At 38.7% G+C, this 14307-nt stretch overlaps 1 protein-coding gene across 1 annotated transcript in view; it reads left to right on the top strand.

Annotated features, from left to right (window-relative positions):
- The window catches only part of LOC139740913 (angiotensin-converting enzyme-like), a 34033-nt gene extending 24348 nt beyond the window's left edge, over nt 1-9685 (top strand). The window contains exons 3-12 of the mRNA XM_071651499.1: nt 903-981; nt 1308-1451; nt 2032-2232; nt 3987-4093; nt 4892-5064; nt 6228-6451; nt 6829-6973; nt 7503-7601; nt 8431-8553; nt 9429-9685. Of these exons, the coding sequence (XP_071507600.1) occupies nt 903-981; nt 1308-1451; nt 2032-2232; nt 3987-4093; nt 4892-5064; nt 6228-6451; nt 6829-6973; nt 7503-7601; nt 8431-8553; nt 9429-9657 (1524 nt within the window). The 3' untranslated portion in view covers nt 9658-9685. The remainder of the gene's footprint in view (nt 1-902; nt 982-1307; nt 1452-2031; nt 2233-3986; nt 4094-4891; nt 5065-6227; nt 6452-6828; nt 6974-7502; nt 7602-8430; nt 8554-9428) is intronic.
- Nucleotides 9686-14307: the final 4622 nt, after the last annotated feature.

Raw genomic sequence — 14307 nt, 5'->3', positions numbered from 1 at the left:
TTCTGCGACTGGTCGTAGGCTTTCAGCCATTCACAATGCAGTAAAATGCAAGCGCACACAGTGCGCACTGCGCGCGCTTTACAGTCGGGTCGTATAGTGTGCGGTGTCCGGTCGTACGACTGGTCTTAAGACCCAGCTTGGCTTAAGACTTTAAGACCAGTCTGATCGTGAAGTGTGCGGTGGCCTTTACTTGCTGGACGCGTTATACTTGCGAATATACTGTGTGACCTTTGTACCAGTCGCGTGGGACCTCTACGGGCATTCCCGCCACTCACCCTGAAAAAGTTTTGGTCATGCTCAAAACTTGGCTGCGGTTAAATCGGACTTGCGTGGGCACCTCCGGGCAACTACGCGCTAGATACTGTCAGGTGCGGACCAACTGCGGAGAGTTTCGGGGAGTAAATTTGTTTCCCCGCAAGTCAAGCCGCAGAAGTTCCCCCGTACGGTATGACAAGGCATGAATGAAAATTGCAAACATTCTTGTTCACCCGCTGAAAATCTTCTACGTGCTGGAAACTACCTCCTCGCCACAAGCCCACGTAGCTTGCACGGAATGGTGTGACACGGCCTTAATCAAAGCTTTGTGCACCTAGCTGAGCTCAAAGACGAGGCGAGACGAGAAAAGTGCAAATTCAGAGAAACTTTTTGAATGTTAAAAGTAGTTTCACGACAGAGGTTCAAATAGGTGCAAGGCTATCCCGTACAGGAAAGAAAGTTTGTTTATTTTTTTCTGTTCCCGAAAGTGCTGTCTCTTTCACAAATTTTCTTTACTTGATGTCATCTTTTTAAAGAGTTGCTTGATAAAATCTAAATGCTTCAATAATCACTCTATTAACATTTCTAAAGAGAGAATATCTGTTCTAACTCGTTTATTTATAAATTCTTTCTAACAGTACCTGGAGTTACTGTCTACTATGATAGGGCGTTATTCCAGCGGAAAGCCGTGCAAGAAAGACGGAACTTGCTACCCTCTTGATCCAGGTATGAACATAATTAAATCACCTTGGTTTTAAACAGTGAAGTTGTTCCTCTTGCTGCCAACAGAATGTTTATGCCTGTTTTTTAATGCCTGAGTTTATTTTTAGGCAACATTTCATTGTGTATTATTTGTTGTATTATCTTTTTGTGTTTTTTGTTTTGTTTTAGCTTTTACTTTCATTCAAGGCAAATGATAGTTATAGGTCGCGTGAGCTTTGTGGGCAAATTTAGTCTAGACATCTGTATTAAAATTATTTTTTTGCACATAACATTTTTGTACTGTCTCCCTTACATTCTATGTTTGCTTGTTTTGTTGTTTTTTTTTCCAGATCTGAAAACTATCATGGAAAGGTCAAGAGACTATGACGAGTTGTTCTGGGCATGGGATTCTTGGAGAGACGAAGTCGGAGCGCCGGCCCGGGCTGACTTTGTGAAATATGTGCAGATCAAGAACAAAATTGCTAGGGCGAACGGTATGGAAGATCTTAGGATTAATACTTAGTCACAGGACCTGTGAAAAATCAGCTGTGTAAACATGTAAGAGGTTAGACATCCCCTTTCATTATTCTCCCTCATATCTATACATAGGTGAAGCAGAAGTGTACAATTTCAGAACCAGTTCTTATCGATTGAAAGGGAGAGTTTGGTATAGTCGATAAGTAACAGGTCAATAATAACGAGATGTTCTGGGTTTAGTAAATAATGCTATCCTTTCATGAAGACTGTGACTTAAACACTCTTAAAGATAAAGGTTTAGCTCACGTTTCTAAAAACTTGACGTGAGTATTATTTAAGAAAACGTGCAAGCGGGGCCATGATAATGATTCTTCTGGTTACCATAAATATGTGTACAGCTGATCGACCAAAATGTCATGATTCCGTATACGCCCTATGTTTTTATGCCATTGACGCGTTGATGTTGATCGGGTTTGATATGATGTGATGAATACTTTGACAATACAATGTATTGACAACACATCTTATTAGCATTAAAATGACGTAATCGCAGATGAAATCACGACACACGTGGAATCCATTTCTCATTAACGGCAGGCTTTACTGACAGTGGGGAGGCTTGGCGAGGAAGGTATGAGGTCGAGTCGATTCCCAGCCTGGCCGAGATGGTGGATGATCTCTACCATCAGCTGGAGCCCCTCTACCTAAGCCTTCACGCGTACGTGAGGAGAAAGCTCTACAACCTCTACGGACCGAGGTACATCAACCTCCGGGGACCAATACCGGCACATATTTTGGGTATGCCATATATTCTCATGTGTGTTTAGTTGGATTTGAATAGCTCTCATTTGATTAAATCTAATATGAAATTAATTCATCTTCTTCCTTTTTTTTCAAAGTGCACACACACACACATACACACACATACATACATACATACATACAGATAAACACAAATATGCCAAAGTCCCTAAAGGTGAGATTGGATCCAAACTTACTTTGGGAAAAAAAGTGACATGAAGCAAACAAAACTGAACAATTAAAGATGATTAAAACTTATTGATTTCAGGCTTTCACATACGTTTGAAAGAAACATTTGTATTGGTCACAATGATGACGTCGTAAGATTATGTAAGAAATGCTGAAGTCATTTTCTATCAAGGTTTCCTCCTGACTGGCATCAAAACTTAAAGGGGGTTTCTCACTGAGCGGCGAACGTTTGCGAACGTAGCGAATTTGGGATTTCGCCAGGGTTCGTAAAGGGTTGCAAAAGGTTCGTTAACAGTTCGCAAACGGTTTTTATTCTCGCAACCAATTTTTCTTGTCGCAAAGAAATTTCGAACATGTTCAAAATTTCTTTGCGAATTTGTATTTTCGCCAACAGTTGCAAACATTCGCAAAACACTCGTAAGAATTCGCAAACGGTCGTAATACGGTGTCGCTAAACATTTTATTTGATTCGCCACTGCTAGCGAACAAGTAACCATATGGTTCCCATATAAAAGCTCCTGAAACAGGCATGGTTCAACTCGAAAAGTTCTTGAAGCTCTTGACATCTCCATAATGTAATTGCTGCAAAGGCTTTTAATATTGACCAAAGCCTGTCCTCTGCAACGACCACTCTCTGACCCAAACAGTCTTTCTTTTCTTCCTCCTTTCTTGTTTTTCTTCATCTTCTTTCTCTTAAGCTGCATGATAGCTGTAGCAGCAGCCAGGCAAAGCAGCTCTTCAAGGATAGCAGCACGTTGAGCCTCTTCTTGGCTGCGCTTCGGAAAGATAGCTACATCCAGATCGCCTCGGAAGTGATAGTTTGTCCCATCACCTTCACCAACGTTGATTATTTGCTTACTATACATAATCGCCTGGTACTATTTCAGGTCCCAGAACATTCGCAAATTTTCGCAAGGGATTTGCAAACAGTTGCTAATATTTGCAAAACTGTCGCTAACATTTGCTACCAGTCGCTAATAGTCGCCACCTGTGTTTCGCAAACACTTTCGCAAACATTCGCTCAAGTGTCGCTAATTGTCGCTAAACATCGCTAAAAGTCGCTAACTGTCGCTAATAGCAGAAGCGAACCTTGATTTTTCGCAAACATTCGTCAGAAAAGTTGGCGAATCTCAATTCGCTACGTTCGCAAACGTTCGCCGCTCAGTGAGATACCAGCTTTACCGTTCGCCTTTGTTTTTGTTGTTGTTCTTCTTCTTAACTGATTTATACAAAGTGGATTCAAAAGTGGAATGAAGTTTCCCCGATACGACAGTCGGTTATAAACCAGGGAGGTGCAAAGACTTTCTATCTCAGTACGACAACATTTAAGACAAGGAAATTCGAGGATTCTTTTTTTTTTCTTGTACAAAATGCCCCTGAAGAGTAATTTTATAAAATTTATAAAACGCTGCCACTAGATTATTCCTTGCCAAACCTTGATACCTGGAAATTTGCGCATATTCAGATTCATTCTCTCGGACTCAATTGAGTGTCGTGATAATTGCATAGATTGTGTCCTTGTTGCCAAATATGAAAGTAATCTTTGTTACGTCACTCCGCAGGTCACATGTGGTCTCAGACTTGGTCTTACCTGAGCGACATTTGTGAGCCATTTCCGAACCAGACTCGAGTGGATTTCGAAGAATTGACCAGAACCATGGTAAAGCAGGTAAACAGCATACAAATCTATTTATTTGATTATTGTTTCATGTGAAATTGTATTCATAGGTTTTCGGCTTGTCTTGGAAAAACCTCAAAATAATTAAAGGGCCTACATACATACACAACATAAACTATGAGCATCAGTATCAATAACTGACTAGATGTACTGTGAGATTCATATTACTTTTCTGTACCGATGAACGGTCATTTATCGTCTATTTCCCGCTTTTATATGAATTTTATTAATGTTTTATTGTATAATGACATTCTATATTCTTCTGAAGCCCATCTCCTTTGCTCAATTTTTCACTGATCAATTAATATATACACTTCCGGTCAGTGCCCCTTTGTTTGCGTTTATTACATATTAAAAAGAAAAACTGCATCACTTGTGTGATCCCTCGGATTTACCCCAAATTTGTATCAGGTTAAGTGTGTGTGTGTGTGTGTGCGTGTGCGTGTGCGTATGTGTGTGTCACACATACACACACACACACACGCTACAACAGTTTCTGACCACACGAAAATTAAGGGCTTCTTGGACGAACACTGTACTTGTACTATTCTTTTCTATCGGCCTAGCAATCTTGAGACCTCGGGTTGGAATCCCGATGGAATCTCATTTTCTTTACTCAATTTTTCACTGACAAATATTTTCATTTCTGGTCAGTTTTCCTTTGACTGCATTTGTTGTACATCTTTCTCTATTCTTTTCATACTTTAGTCTATTTATTCCATCCTTACTTTTTCCTACCCCCCCTTTTTTTTTTAACGGCGTATATCGCGTTTCAACATGACGATGCAGAATTATACGGTAATCAAGATGTACAAAATGGCCGAAGAATTTTTCATTTCTCTGGGGCTTGATCCGCTGCCTGCTTCTTTCTGGAACGACTCCATGTTGGTCCGACCATCGGACGGGCGGAACGTCAACTGCCACCCCTCCGCTTGGGATTTTGATAATCAGCGGGACTTCAGGTTAGTTCAGCGCAGCCAAGGAACGTGATGAACAAACTCTGGGAAATTTACATCCGCGCTTCCACTTTACCTGTGTATTGATTACTTGTCGAATATTATTTATTTATATTTCTATTTATTCATTTATTCATTCATTCATTCATTCATTCATTCATTCATTCATTCATTCTCTTTTATTTTCACAGGGTAGCCCTTTCAGTTACAGAACTGATTTTCAAAGGGCCCTTGCCAAAGAACAACACAATATGTTATGCATACAAAGTAATGAACAAAAATACAGTAAAAATGATAATGATATATGATTTCAATCTGAATACAAAAATAAGATTGGTAAAACGTAAATTTCTCATAAGGGCTCTCATCTTCCGCCATTCAGAACCTTCTAATGTGATACATCGAAATGCAATATAATCATATACCTTGCGTGAGAAAGTGTTGGTTCTCATACTAGACGAGAGTTTGCAATATCTGTTCCCGATATTTGTTTGCTATTCATTTGTACTATTTACGAATAAGATTCTGGCTGTCTGGAACTTTGTATGTTCCTCATTCGATCACCTCTTTCTACGGTATTTTCTGAAGTCAAATCGCCTATCATGAAAATCATTCTTTCATGTCAGCACACAAGACAGTGTTTTGGTGATTGTTCATTTTCTGCATTTTATCAGAAATTTCGAAATCTTTTGCAAACGAATTCATTCCATCCAAATGCATTCATGACACACCATTTGGAGAAGTTTTTTTTTAAATCATTAATTTCACTGATATCACCTGAAAATTTTTCACTATACTCGTGCCTAGTCTACCTTCTATTAATTGTAATTTGCCACTAATGTTATGTTAGTACAATAATGATCATTGTGTTATAATGCTTTGTAAAAGGGGATGTACAGGTGCTTCATAAACTATAATGTTATGTTACACATGACCGTATTGTGTGGTGTGTGTGGCTGTGCGTGCACAATGCATGGCCGATTGTAACGAACTGCCACGCACATAGAGTATCCCTATCGATGTGAGATTGTAAAACACAATACATCTCACTCTTGTGCTTACGGTGAAATTACTTGCATTTCACACTATGATGAGAATGATCAAGCCGCTTTCCTATTTGGTGTTCTTCTGTTTACTTGTTTGTTTGTCTTTTTATTTGCCCAAATCAGAATCAAAATGTGCACGACGGTAAACATGAATGACTTCATAACGGTTCATCATGAGATGGGACACACCCAATATCAGATGAAGTATAAGGATCTTCCCTTGAGATTCCGAAACGGGGCTAACGCTGCCTTCCACGAAGCCCTCGGGGACGTGCTAGCACTCTCCGTCTCTACACCTAAACATCTTCACAAAGTCGGTCTTCTAGAAAACCTTGAGGTTGACCGCGGTGAGTTACCGCTTGCAAAGAGATGTTTGTCTTCAACCGCGAAAGTACCCTTAAAAGTTACCAAGTTTGGTTGATAATGTCCATCAAATCTCTTTTTCTACGTCATCTTTCCCTTTTTCCTTCTTCTTCTTCTCCTCCTCCTCCTCCTCCTTCTTCTTCTTCTTCATCACCCGCTATCATCGTCATCATCATCGTCATCATCTTTGTCATTCGTCATGTCCGTTGGCATCTCGAGGTTATGTGAAAGCTGCAGATGTTTCTGATTGAATATTAATCATCTGTAACTGACATTTATGCTTTAATGTGGTTTTCTAGTTTGATTCAACAAAGAAATGAATCTGCTTCATCGTTTGTTCATGGTCACCCTTCTCCTACAGAGGCCGATCTCAACTTCTTGATGGGAGTCGCCTTGTACAAGATCGCGTTCCTCCCTTCGGGTATTTTATTTGACCAATGGCGATGGAGCGTCTTCAACGGATCCACCCCCGAGTCGCGATACAACTCAGACTGGTGGAAATTAAGGCAAGGCAACTGAATTGCTTTTATACCACACATCTTCCGTTAAGTGTGTTATTGTTAGTGAACAATGCCATAAAAAGGGTTGCTTTAGTGTTTAAACGTAATAACAACATGCAACATATTATGACTTTGCAAGAAACAATAGATAGAGGACGTCATTTCTTGAAGTGCTCTTAGAGAGAGAAAGGGAGATACTTGTGTTGTCATATTTCTAATGCTGTAAAGTGACACGGAAGTACCAGAGGTTAATTCACGAATTTCATGATACACTCTTGCATCTCTTTTTGTTTTTATGACATATCATCAGCCGACAACACTCGAAATCAATGGCTAGCAAAATACCAGATGAAAATGCGAAATGACACAAGGGTTTCCTGCAATTACTTACCATGCTGCAGATCTCATAAGTCTACATGAACGATGGCATATAGTTTCCATCTTTGCCCGGGATGGTTTACTAGAATAATGATGATTTTCAAAATATATACCCTTGGGGTAGTCACTATTTGTTTTCTTTCATTCTTTCCTTCAGGCTGCGGTACCAGGGTATCATACCACCGGTGAAGCGAACTGAAGACGACTTCGACCCCGCGGCAAAATTTCACATAGTTGCAAATGTTCCTTACATAAGGTGATGTTTGTAAATGTGTGACATTCGAAAACACTCTGCACTTCTCATGGCTGAAGGCTCATTTCTTTTATTTATAGTTTTAATGAGATATTCAGAATACTTGATTGTTTTCCCCTTATTCAGTCACCATCTATTTAATATTTGCTATTGCCGCTCATGCGATTTTACTTCCCAGGAGAATTCGATAAGTCTAATTTACTTGTCGACACGGAAGATTTAATATTGACAAAATATTAGTGATAATATGGCCATTGACTGAGCTCCGGTTAAAAGTGGTCCTTGAAAAACTTGTTTCGAGCCTTCATGTATTCCTTCTGCCAGTGTTGTGAAAAAAAGAAGAATGTATCTCAATGATCATATGAAAATACATGTATATCAAAAATAGAACGTACATGTAGGCCTACAGGTAGGAATCGTCATAGATATCCATGCTCAGGGCCAGTAATGTTGCTCTCGTCATACGACTATACTAGTATGCCTTTCCTTTGCTATTACTTTTCGACTGGTTCACTGTGGGTTTTTTTAGGGGGGGGGGGGGAGTAAGTTTTTATCCCAGGAACGCAAAACTAGTGGTTAATGGCCAGATATTTATATCTGGTTGAAGAAGGCTTAACGGTGCACTACGTATTCTTTCCAAGGTATGTGTTTGGGCGTGAAAAGGACCTACCCAGTCCTCGGTAGGCCCTTTTCAGGGCCAAATATATACCCTAGAAAGGATACGTGGTGCATCGTTTATTAAAGTCGTCTTCCACCCAACGTTCTACCGCCACGGAAGCCTTCAAAGATTTCAGAATATTTATCGTGATTCTTCAACATCTACCTCTGATAGGTATTTCCTCAGCTACATCATACAGTTCCAATTCCATGGCGCCTTGTGCAAGGCAGCCAACCACACTGGCCCTCTCTACACCTGCGACATCCATGGGTCCAAAGAAGCGGGTGCCTTGCTGTCGTGAGTTCCATTATCGTTGTAGTCAAAATTATCATCTTTAGCCTTTTCATACCAGATGTTGAGACCTCCTATGTTTTTTTTTACTAGTGTGGCTATGGCATTATCATGGTACATATGCCATTGAATACTAATCGCAGTGAATGTTGAATAATGAGTTACTTTTTTTTCGAATCACACGCAAGCAATCATGATTCATTCATGTGTTTTGTTCTATTTTTTTTTTCAGTTAGAAAAATCCCAGTGTATTTGCAAAGCGTTCGTCTGATGGGTGCATGTAGGTGCATGATGGTCCCGTTTTCCTTCATTGAGGCACTCATTGAGTCTTGGAGCGCAAGAAGGGATTCACGTGTAAAACTTTTAAAAGTGAATTCACTGAGGATACCCTGGTTCTACCTGATAGTGTCGAGATGTAGAAGAAGTCATAATGTTAAGAGGCAATTTTGCAGCAGAAATCATCACCCTGTCATTATCAAGATGGCAACGTCTGAATTTCACGCATGGTGAAAAATAAGAATGAACTACTTGGATTCATGGATTGTGTGGCTAATTCAAATATGAGATATACATCTATTTTTACTTCATTCTGCTGTGGGAATACGATAATCAAAAATACACACCTGGAAATATTGCGATGTATTATGTGTTTCGATGAATATTGTACGTATGATATAGAGGAATGAATGATAATGTGGAGGGGGAGAATAGAATACACATTACACAACAAATAATTCAAATGTTAAAAGATAGTTAATTCTATACCTTATAAAACACTGTGACGTTAAATCCATAGCACAACTTGTAACAACATAAAGTACTAAACCAACATCCGATTTATATGATTATTACTGTGGTTCTCTCGTATTGAACGATTTCAGTGAAATGATGCAGAAAGGTAGCAGCGAGCCATGGCCTGATGTGATGGAAGCCATGACGGGTGATAGGACTGTGAGTGCCGAGTATTTGGTGAAATACTTCCGGCCACTCATTGATTACCTCGAGGAGGAGAACCGGAAGAACGGAGACGTTCTGGGATGGCCAGAGATGTACACCCCTCAAGGTATCATACCATTCATTCTACATCTATTGCTATGCCGTTGGTCCTAAGCTGTATCCGTACTCCTTTCCATTCTCATCCCACTCGATTTCTACTGGTACCTGCGCTTAGCAGCAAGCTTGCTTTTAAGTTAAGTAAGTAAGATTTCGCATCGGTTTCCCCACTCGGTATCTGCTCGGTGAATCGTGACTAGATTGTCTTTGATTACGTTATATTATTTTAAGGCAATTACCCTCATGAAGTATTTGCTTATGATAATTTTCTCCTCCATTTCTATTACACTTAGATTTGCTTCATTTGTATTGCATTCTCATTTTCATTTTCATTTCTTCTTTCAACAAAACATAACACAGAGTAGATCAAAGATTCAATCATAAGCATATATATATTACAAAGTATGACAATGATAATCGACAAATTATGCACACATACTGAAATTACGAATTACTGGTCCCCATGCATGGAAGACCAGCGGCACCAGAAAAGTGCAGCTGATTATGGGCTATCCAGCCGTTATCTTTCTATAATCATACATTCTATTCTTTTTGTATGTCGATGATGTGTCACACTATTCATTTGCTACGTATGTGTGTTTTATTTTATGCATGATGTATCATTTTCCTTGTACCTTATGTTGTCTTTTATATCTGTATGTATGTTTATGACGGAAATAAAACAAACAAACAAACAAACGAAGTTATGTTTGACGGGTAAAAAAAAAATCATAAACATTGACCTGTTTCCCTGTATATTCACTGTTCAAATATCACTCAACAACTTTGTTCGATTGGTTTTCTGTTGTACTTTTGTATTAAAAAAAAAGAATGCAGAAATAAAAGCTCAAATGAAATCAAATCAAGTCAAACCCTATTTCTCTAACATTTTCACTAGATTCAAATTTTCATAAATTGACCGTCATGTTAGTGATATACTATTGCACATCCAAGTTGAATTGTGATTATTCTGGGCATCATTGTATTTTATTACATTTTATGCATTTTTTTTCCTTGAGAAAATGAAAATGAATTGAAATTTACTTTAACATTTGGAGAGATAAAACATAAGTTACAACTTACGTTGACAGGCAGCTAGAAAGGGGACTCAATTAGACACGGATTCTATATAATTCTCGATATCGGTTCAAACTAGAAATACACAGTACACTTCCTGGGAGTGAGCATCTACAGTATGATATTATCAATATCATCACCTATGACTACCTCTGCTGTAAGTATAGTTTCCTCTGCAAATTTGCTTGGTTTGGAATGTCTTTTCTCTTTTCTTTTCTTTTCTTTTCTTTTCTTTTCTTTTCTTTTCTTTTCTTTTCTTTTCTTTTCTTTTCTTTTCCTTTTCCCTTTCTTTCATTCTATTCCACTCGAAACAAATGCGGCCAGCGTATGTATTGTATTCGTGGATGTTATCACTATCATTTTTAAAGAGGTCCTTCTTCAGTTGGCGAATCTGTACCTATCTCATAGTAGCCTGCCACTGTATTTGATTGAATCATTTCTTTATTCTAGAAAATGTTTATACATAACCAGGGCCCTGTTTTATGAAGAGTTAAAAGTTAAAAGTTGATTTCCATCATAAGTCTATGGCAGCCTGTGTGTTAAGGGAATTCAAAATCGATTTTATCTTTTGATAAAACAGGGCCCAGGTCAATTATCCATTTAGATAATTGCAGGTATACATCGAAAATTACAACTCACAATTTTAAGAACATACAATTCAAATGACATCCGTGAGATTAATGCGCCGATATCAATAATAATGTTTAAAACTCGCAATCATTATTACAATTATATCAATTCTATAAACCAAAATATTTATTGCGGACATTACATAAAAACTTTATACTCCGGACGGACCAATAATCGGCCGATGTTCTATATTTTTTCACTGATTTCGTTTTACACAAAATCAAAAACTTCATTAAGTTTCCCACTGAGAAAATATCCGTGGTCCTAAAAACTGACATGGGCCTTCTTTTCAGTGCAATTTACTTCTATATTACATGTATCAATATAGGATGTTACACTACTACACTAAAAAATTAACAGACTTCAACATTTTGCAGGCTTTAGGGAAAGACCCATGGACTTGCAGTGGGAGTTGAGCTCTAATATGATTTTTGGGGATGATGTTTAATCTTCTACATAAGGGATATTTATGACCTTGTGTCCGTTGAGGTCATAGCCATACTTGGATTTAATAGAAGTCAAATATTCCAGGAGAGGGTTAAAACAGGCAAGAAATATTACCAGGGATAGAGGGCCGCCTTAAAAGGTACGTTTTCGAATGTGAAAATTTTCCGATTCCCACAAAGGGCCTGAAACATATCTCTGAAGCCTGCTGTAAACGATGTGATCACGAAACTTTCGAATTTTTGCATTTCCTTTGTTTCATATTCGTCGAAATACAGAGCCAAAGGGACTGAGTGGTAGAGGGGCAATTATGCAGCCAGGATCGGCAATACTGCTTGCATTCATTTGCACTGTTACCTACAACGGAGTGATTTAACATTTAGCGTATTACAGGACCAGTTCGGTGGGGCGAAGATGCCAAACGATAGCGCTCACAAACTCTCACAGACTGACGTCATACCAACTACGCAGATCAAAGGCAAATGCAACCCACATGTGAATTGAGAAAATGCAGCACTATTGCAGAACACATCAGCGAAGTTTGGGGGAAATCGGACAATCCATCCCAAAGCTATGAAATGTTGCATTTTGTTGCAGCCATCACTGGATGAGAAGATTACAACACTTTATGACGTCACAAATGGACAACGATGTGAAGAAAATATGAGGAAAAAATCCAATATCTTTCCATTTTTATAGCATAATGAAAGAGCACTTGACTTACTTCTTTTAGAAAGCAAGCAGAATCATTATGACCCTTTGTGTCAGCAACACGTCGTTCTCAGTTCTCTCAGTATTCTCTCAGTATTTTTTTATCAACGTTAGTAAACATACAAATGGAGACTATAAGCCTCTCTGGGACGCCCCGCCAAGTTTCCTAAGCTTTTTTTTTTCCTTCTTTTTTTCTTAAGGAAATAGTTTGCAAGAAAGCGTGGAAGGTGACTTGCGATACAGTACTCGGTCGAGCGCCATACCTCTCATGGTCTCTAGTTTATTTACGCAACTCTTTTACATGTATAAAATGTGATTGGTTTTGCCTTGTTTATAACGCTTGCGTGTTTTTGTGAGTGTGTGCGTTTGAATGTACGTAGGTGTTTAGTGTAGAAGGTGATATAGAAATATGTATGATGATATACGTATGACACACAATATTGCATATTACTTTGACTATTAACGTTATGATGTAATCAAATCTAAGTTGAATCCTTCGTCGTACTTATGCTCTCTACTGCACAATGTTTTCTTCTGTTATTAACAAAGCCACGTTTTTAGATTGTGTCCGTGAATGATGAAAAAAAAAATTAAGAAATAAATTCAGAGTACCCGAATTTCGAAATTTTCTTATGTATAATTCCTGTTGCATCAGTATCTGAAGTTCGGTAACACTTGATAATACAAAGGAATGACTGAAATACACTCAGCAGAAAAAAAAAGAAGAAAGTAAACATTTTTTAAAGTTTATATTTTCATATAGATATTGGGTTGAAAGTTATTGTATTTTATACCGTATGAAAGGTAATCTAACTGGCTATCAAGCAAAAAGTTTCCCTTTTTCTTTGCCTACCAGGCCCATAGCCATTTAAATTACTTTCAATATGTAATATAATACATTAATTTTAGCCAAATATTCTTTGAGAAATATAAACCTAAAAAGTGTTTACTTTCTTTCTTTCTTTCTTTTTTGCTTAGTGTATAATACATTTAAAGGAGTCAAAACGCATCAGCACACCAACACATCACAACCATGCCCCTTTTGAAGTCCGCTACTGCCTTTGACAAGCGCAGTACGTTAGACGCCAGCAGCATTTGAAAGTAGAAGCTCTGCAAAGGAATCTAGGACGATATTGGTGTACTGTATAAAGAGAGGGATGCAATGACTGATAAAAGTTTAGCACTCGGGTGAGGCAACGTTACTGTGATACTACGGGTCAAAACTGTGGACGAAACTTGAAGTAGGGCAACATTATTTGCATTTGCCTCCGTTTCAGGGTTAACCCTAACCCGCTCCCCCGTCGTCTGATTTAATCTTCACATTTCCTTTTTCCTGCTCACTTCCAGCTGCAAAAATCATGAGTGGTTCAAGGTTAACTCGGTGACCGTCGTGCTTTTATAGTTCTTTTCCATTTGGAAAGCTTCGAGAAATCGCTGTCTTTGCGGACATATCACCGTGGCACCTACAACCACCATGTTGCCGGTGACGTACGTCACCCGCCTCTGCCGGGTTTGTGTTCAACTCATTCCCTTTCACCTTGGGTTACCTTCTCCTCATTCGGCTGCTGCCGCGCTTTTATCTTTAACTCGGTGTCACTACCCACCTTCCTGGGCTAGCCTCAAGTACTACTGTAGATTTTTAACAACTTGAGGTTGACCTTATCCTAAATATACTAAGTCTATCCGAAGGGACATAAACCAGCCAGTCTCATGCATAATAATCACGTTGAAAAATAAATCATCATTCAATTCAATACTATCTAATGTCGGAATGATTAACAGTCCTCTTTCCGGCCTTCAAGTAGTTCGTTTTGTCGGCATAAAACATCGTTCTCTTCCTTCCTA

The sequence above is a fragment of the Diadema antillarum genome, unplaced genomic scaffold, assembly GCF_040938485.1.
Source record: "Diadema antillarum isolate AM-2024a unplaced genomic scaffold, OU_Dant_1.0 seq00000890_RagTag, whole genome shotgun sequence".
Taxonomy (NCBI): Eukaryota; Metazoa; Echinodermata; class Echinoidea; order Diadematoida; family Diadematidae; genus Diadema; species Diadema antillarum.
This window is presented reverse-complemented; position numbering and strand designations above follow the sequence as displayed.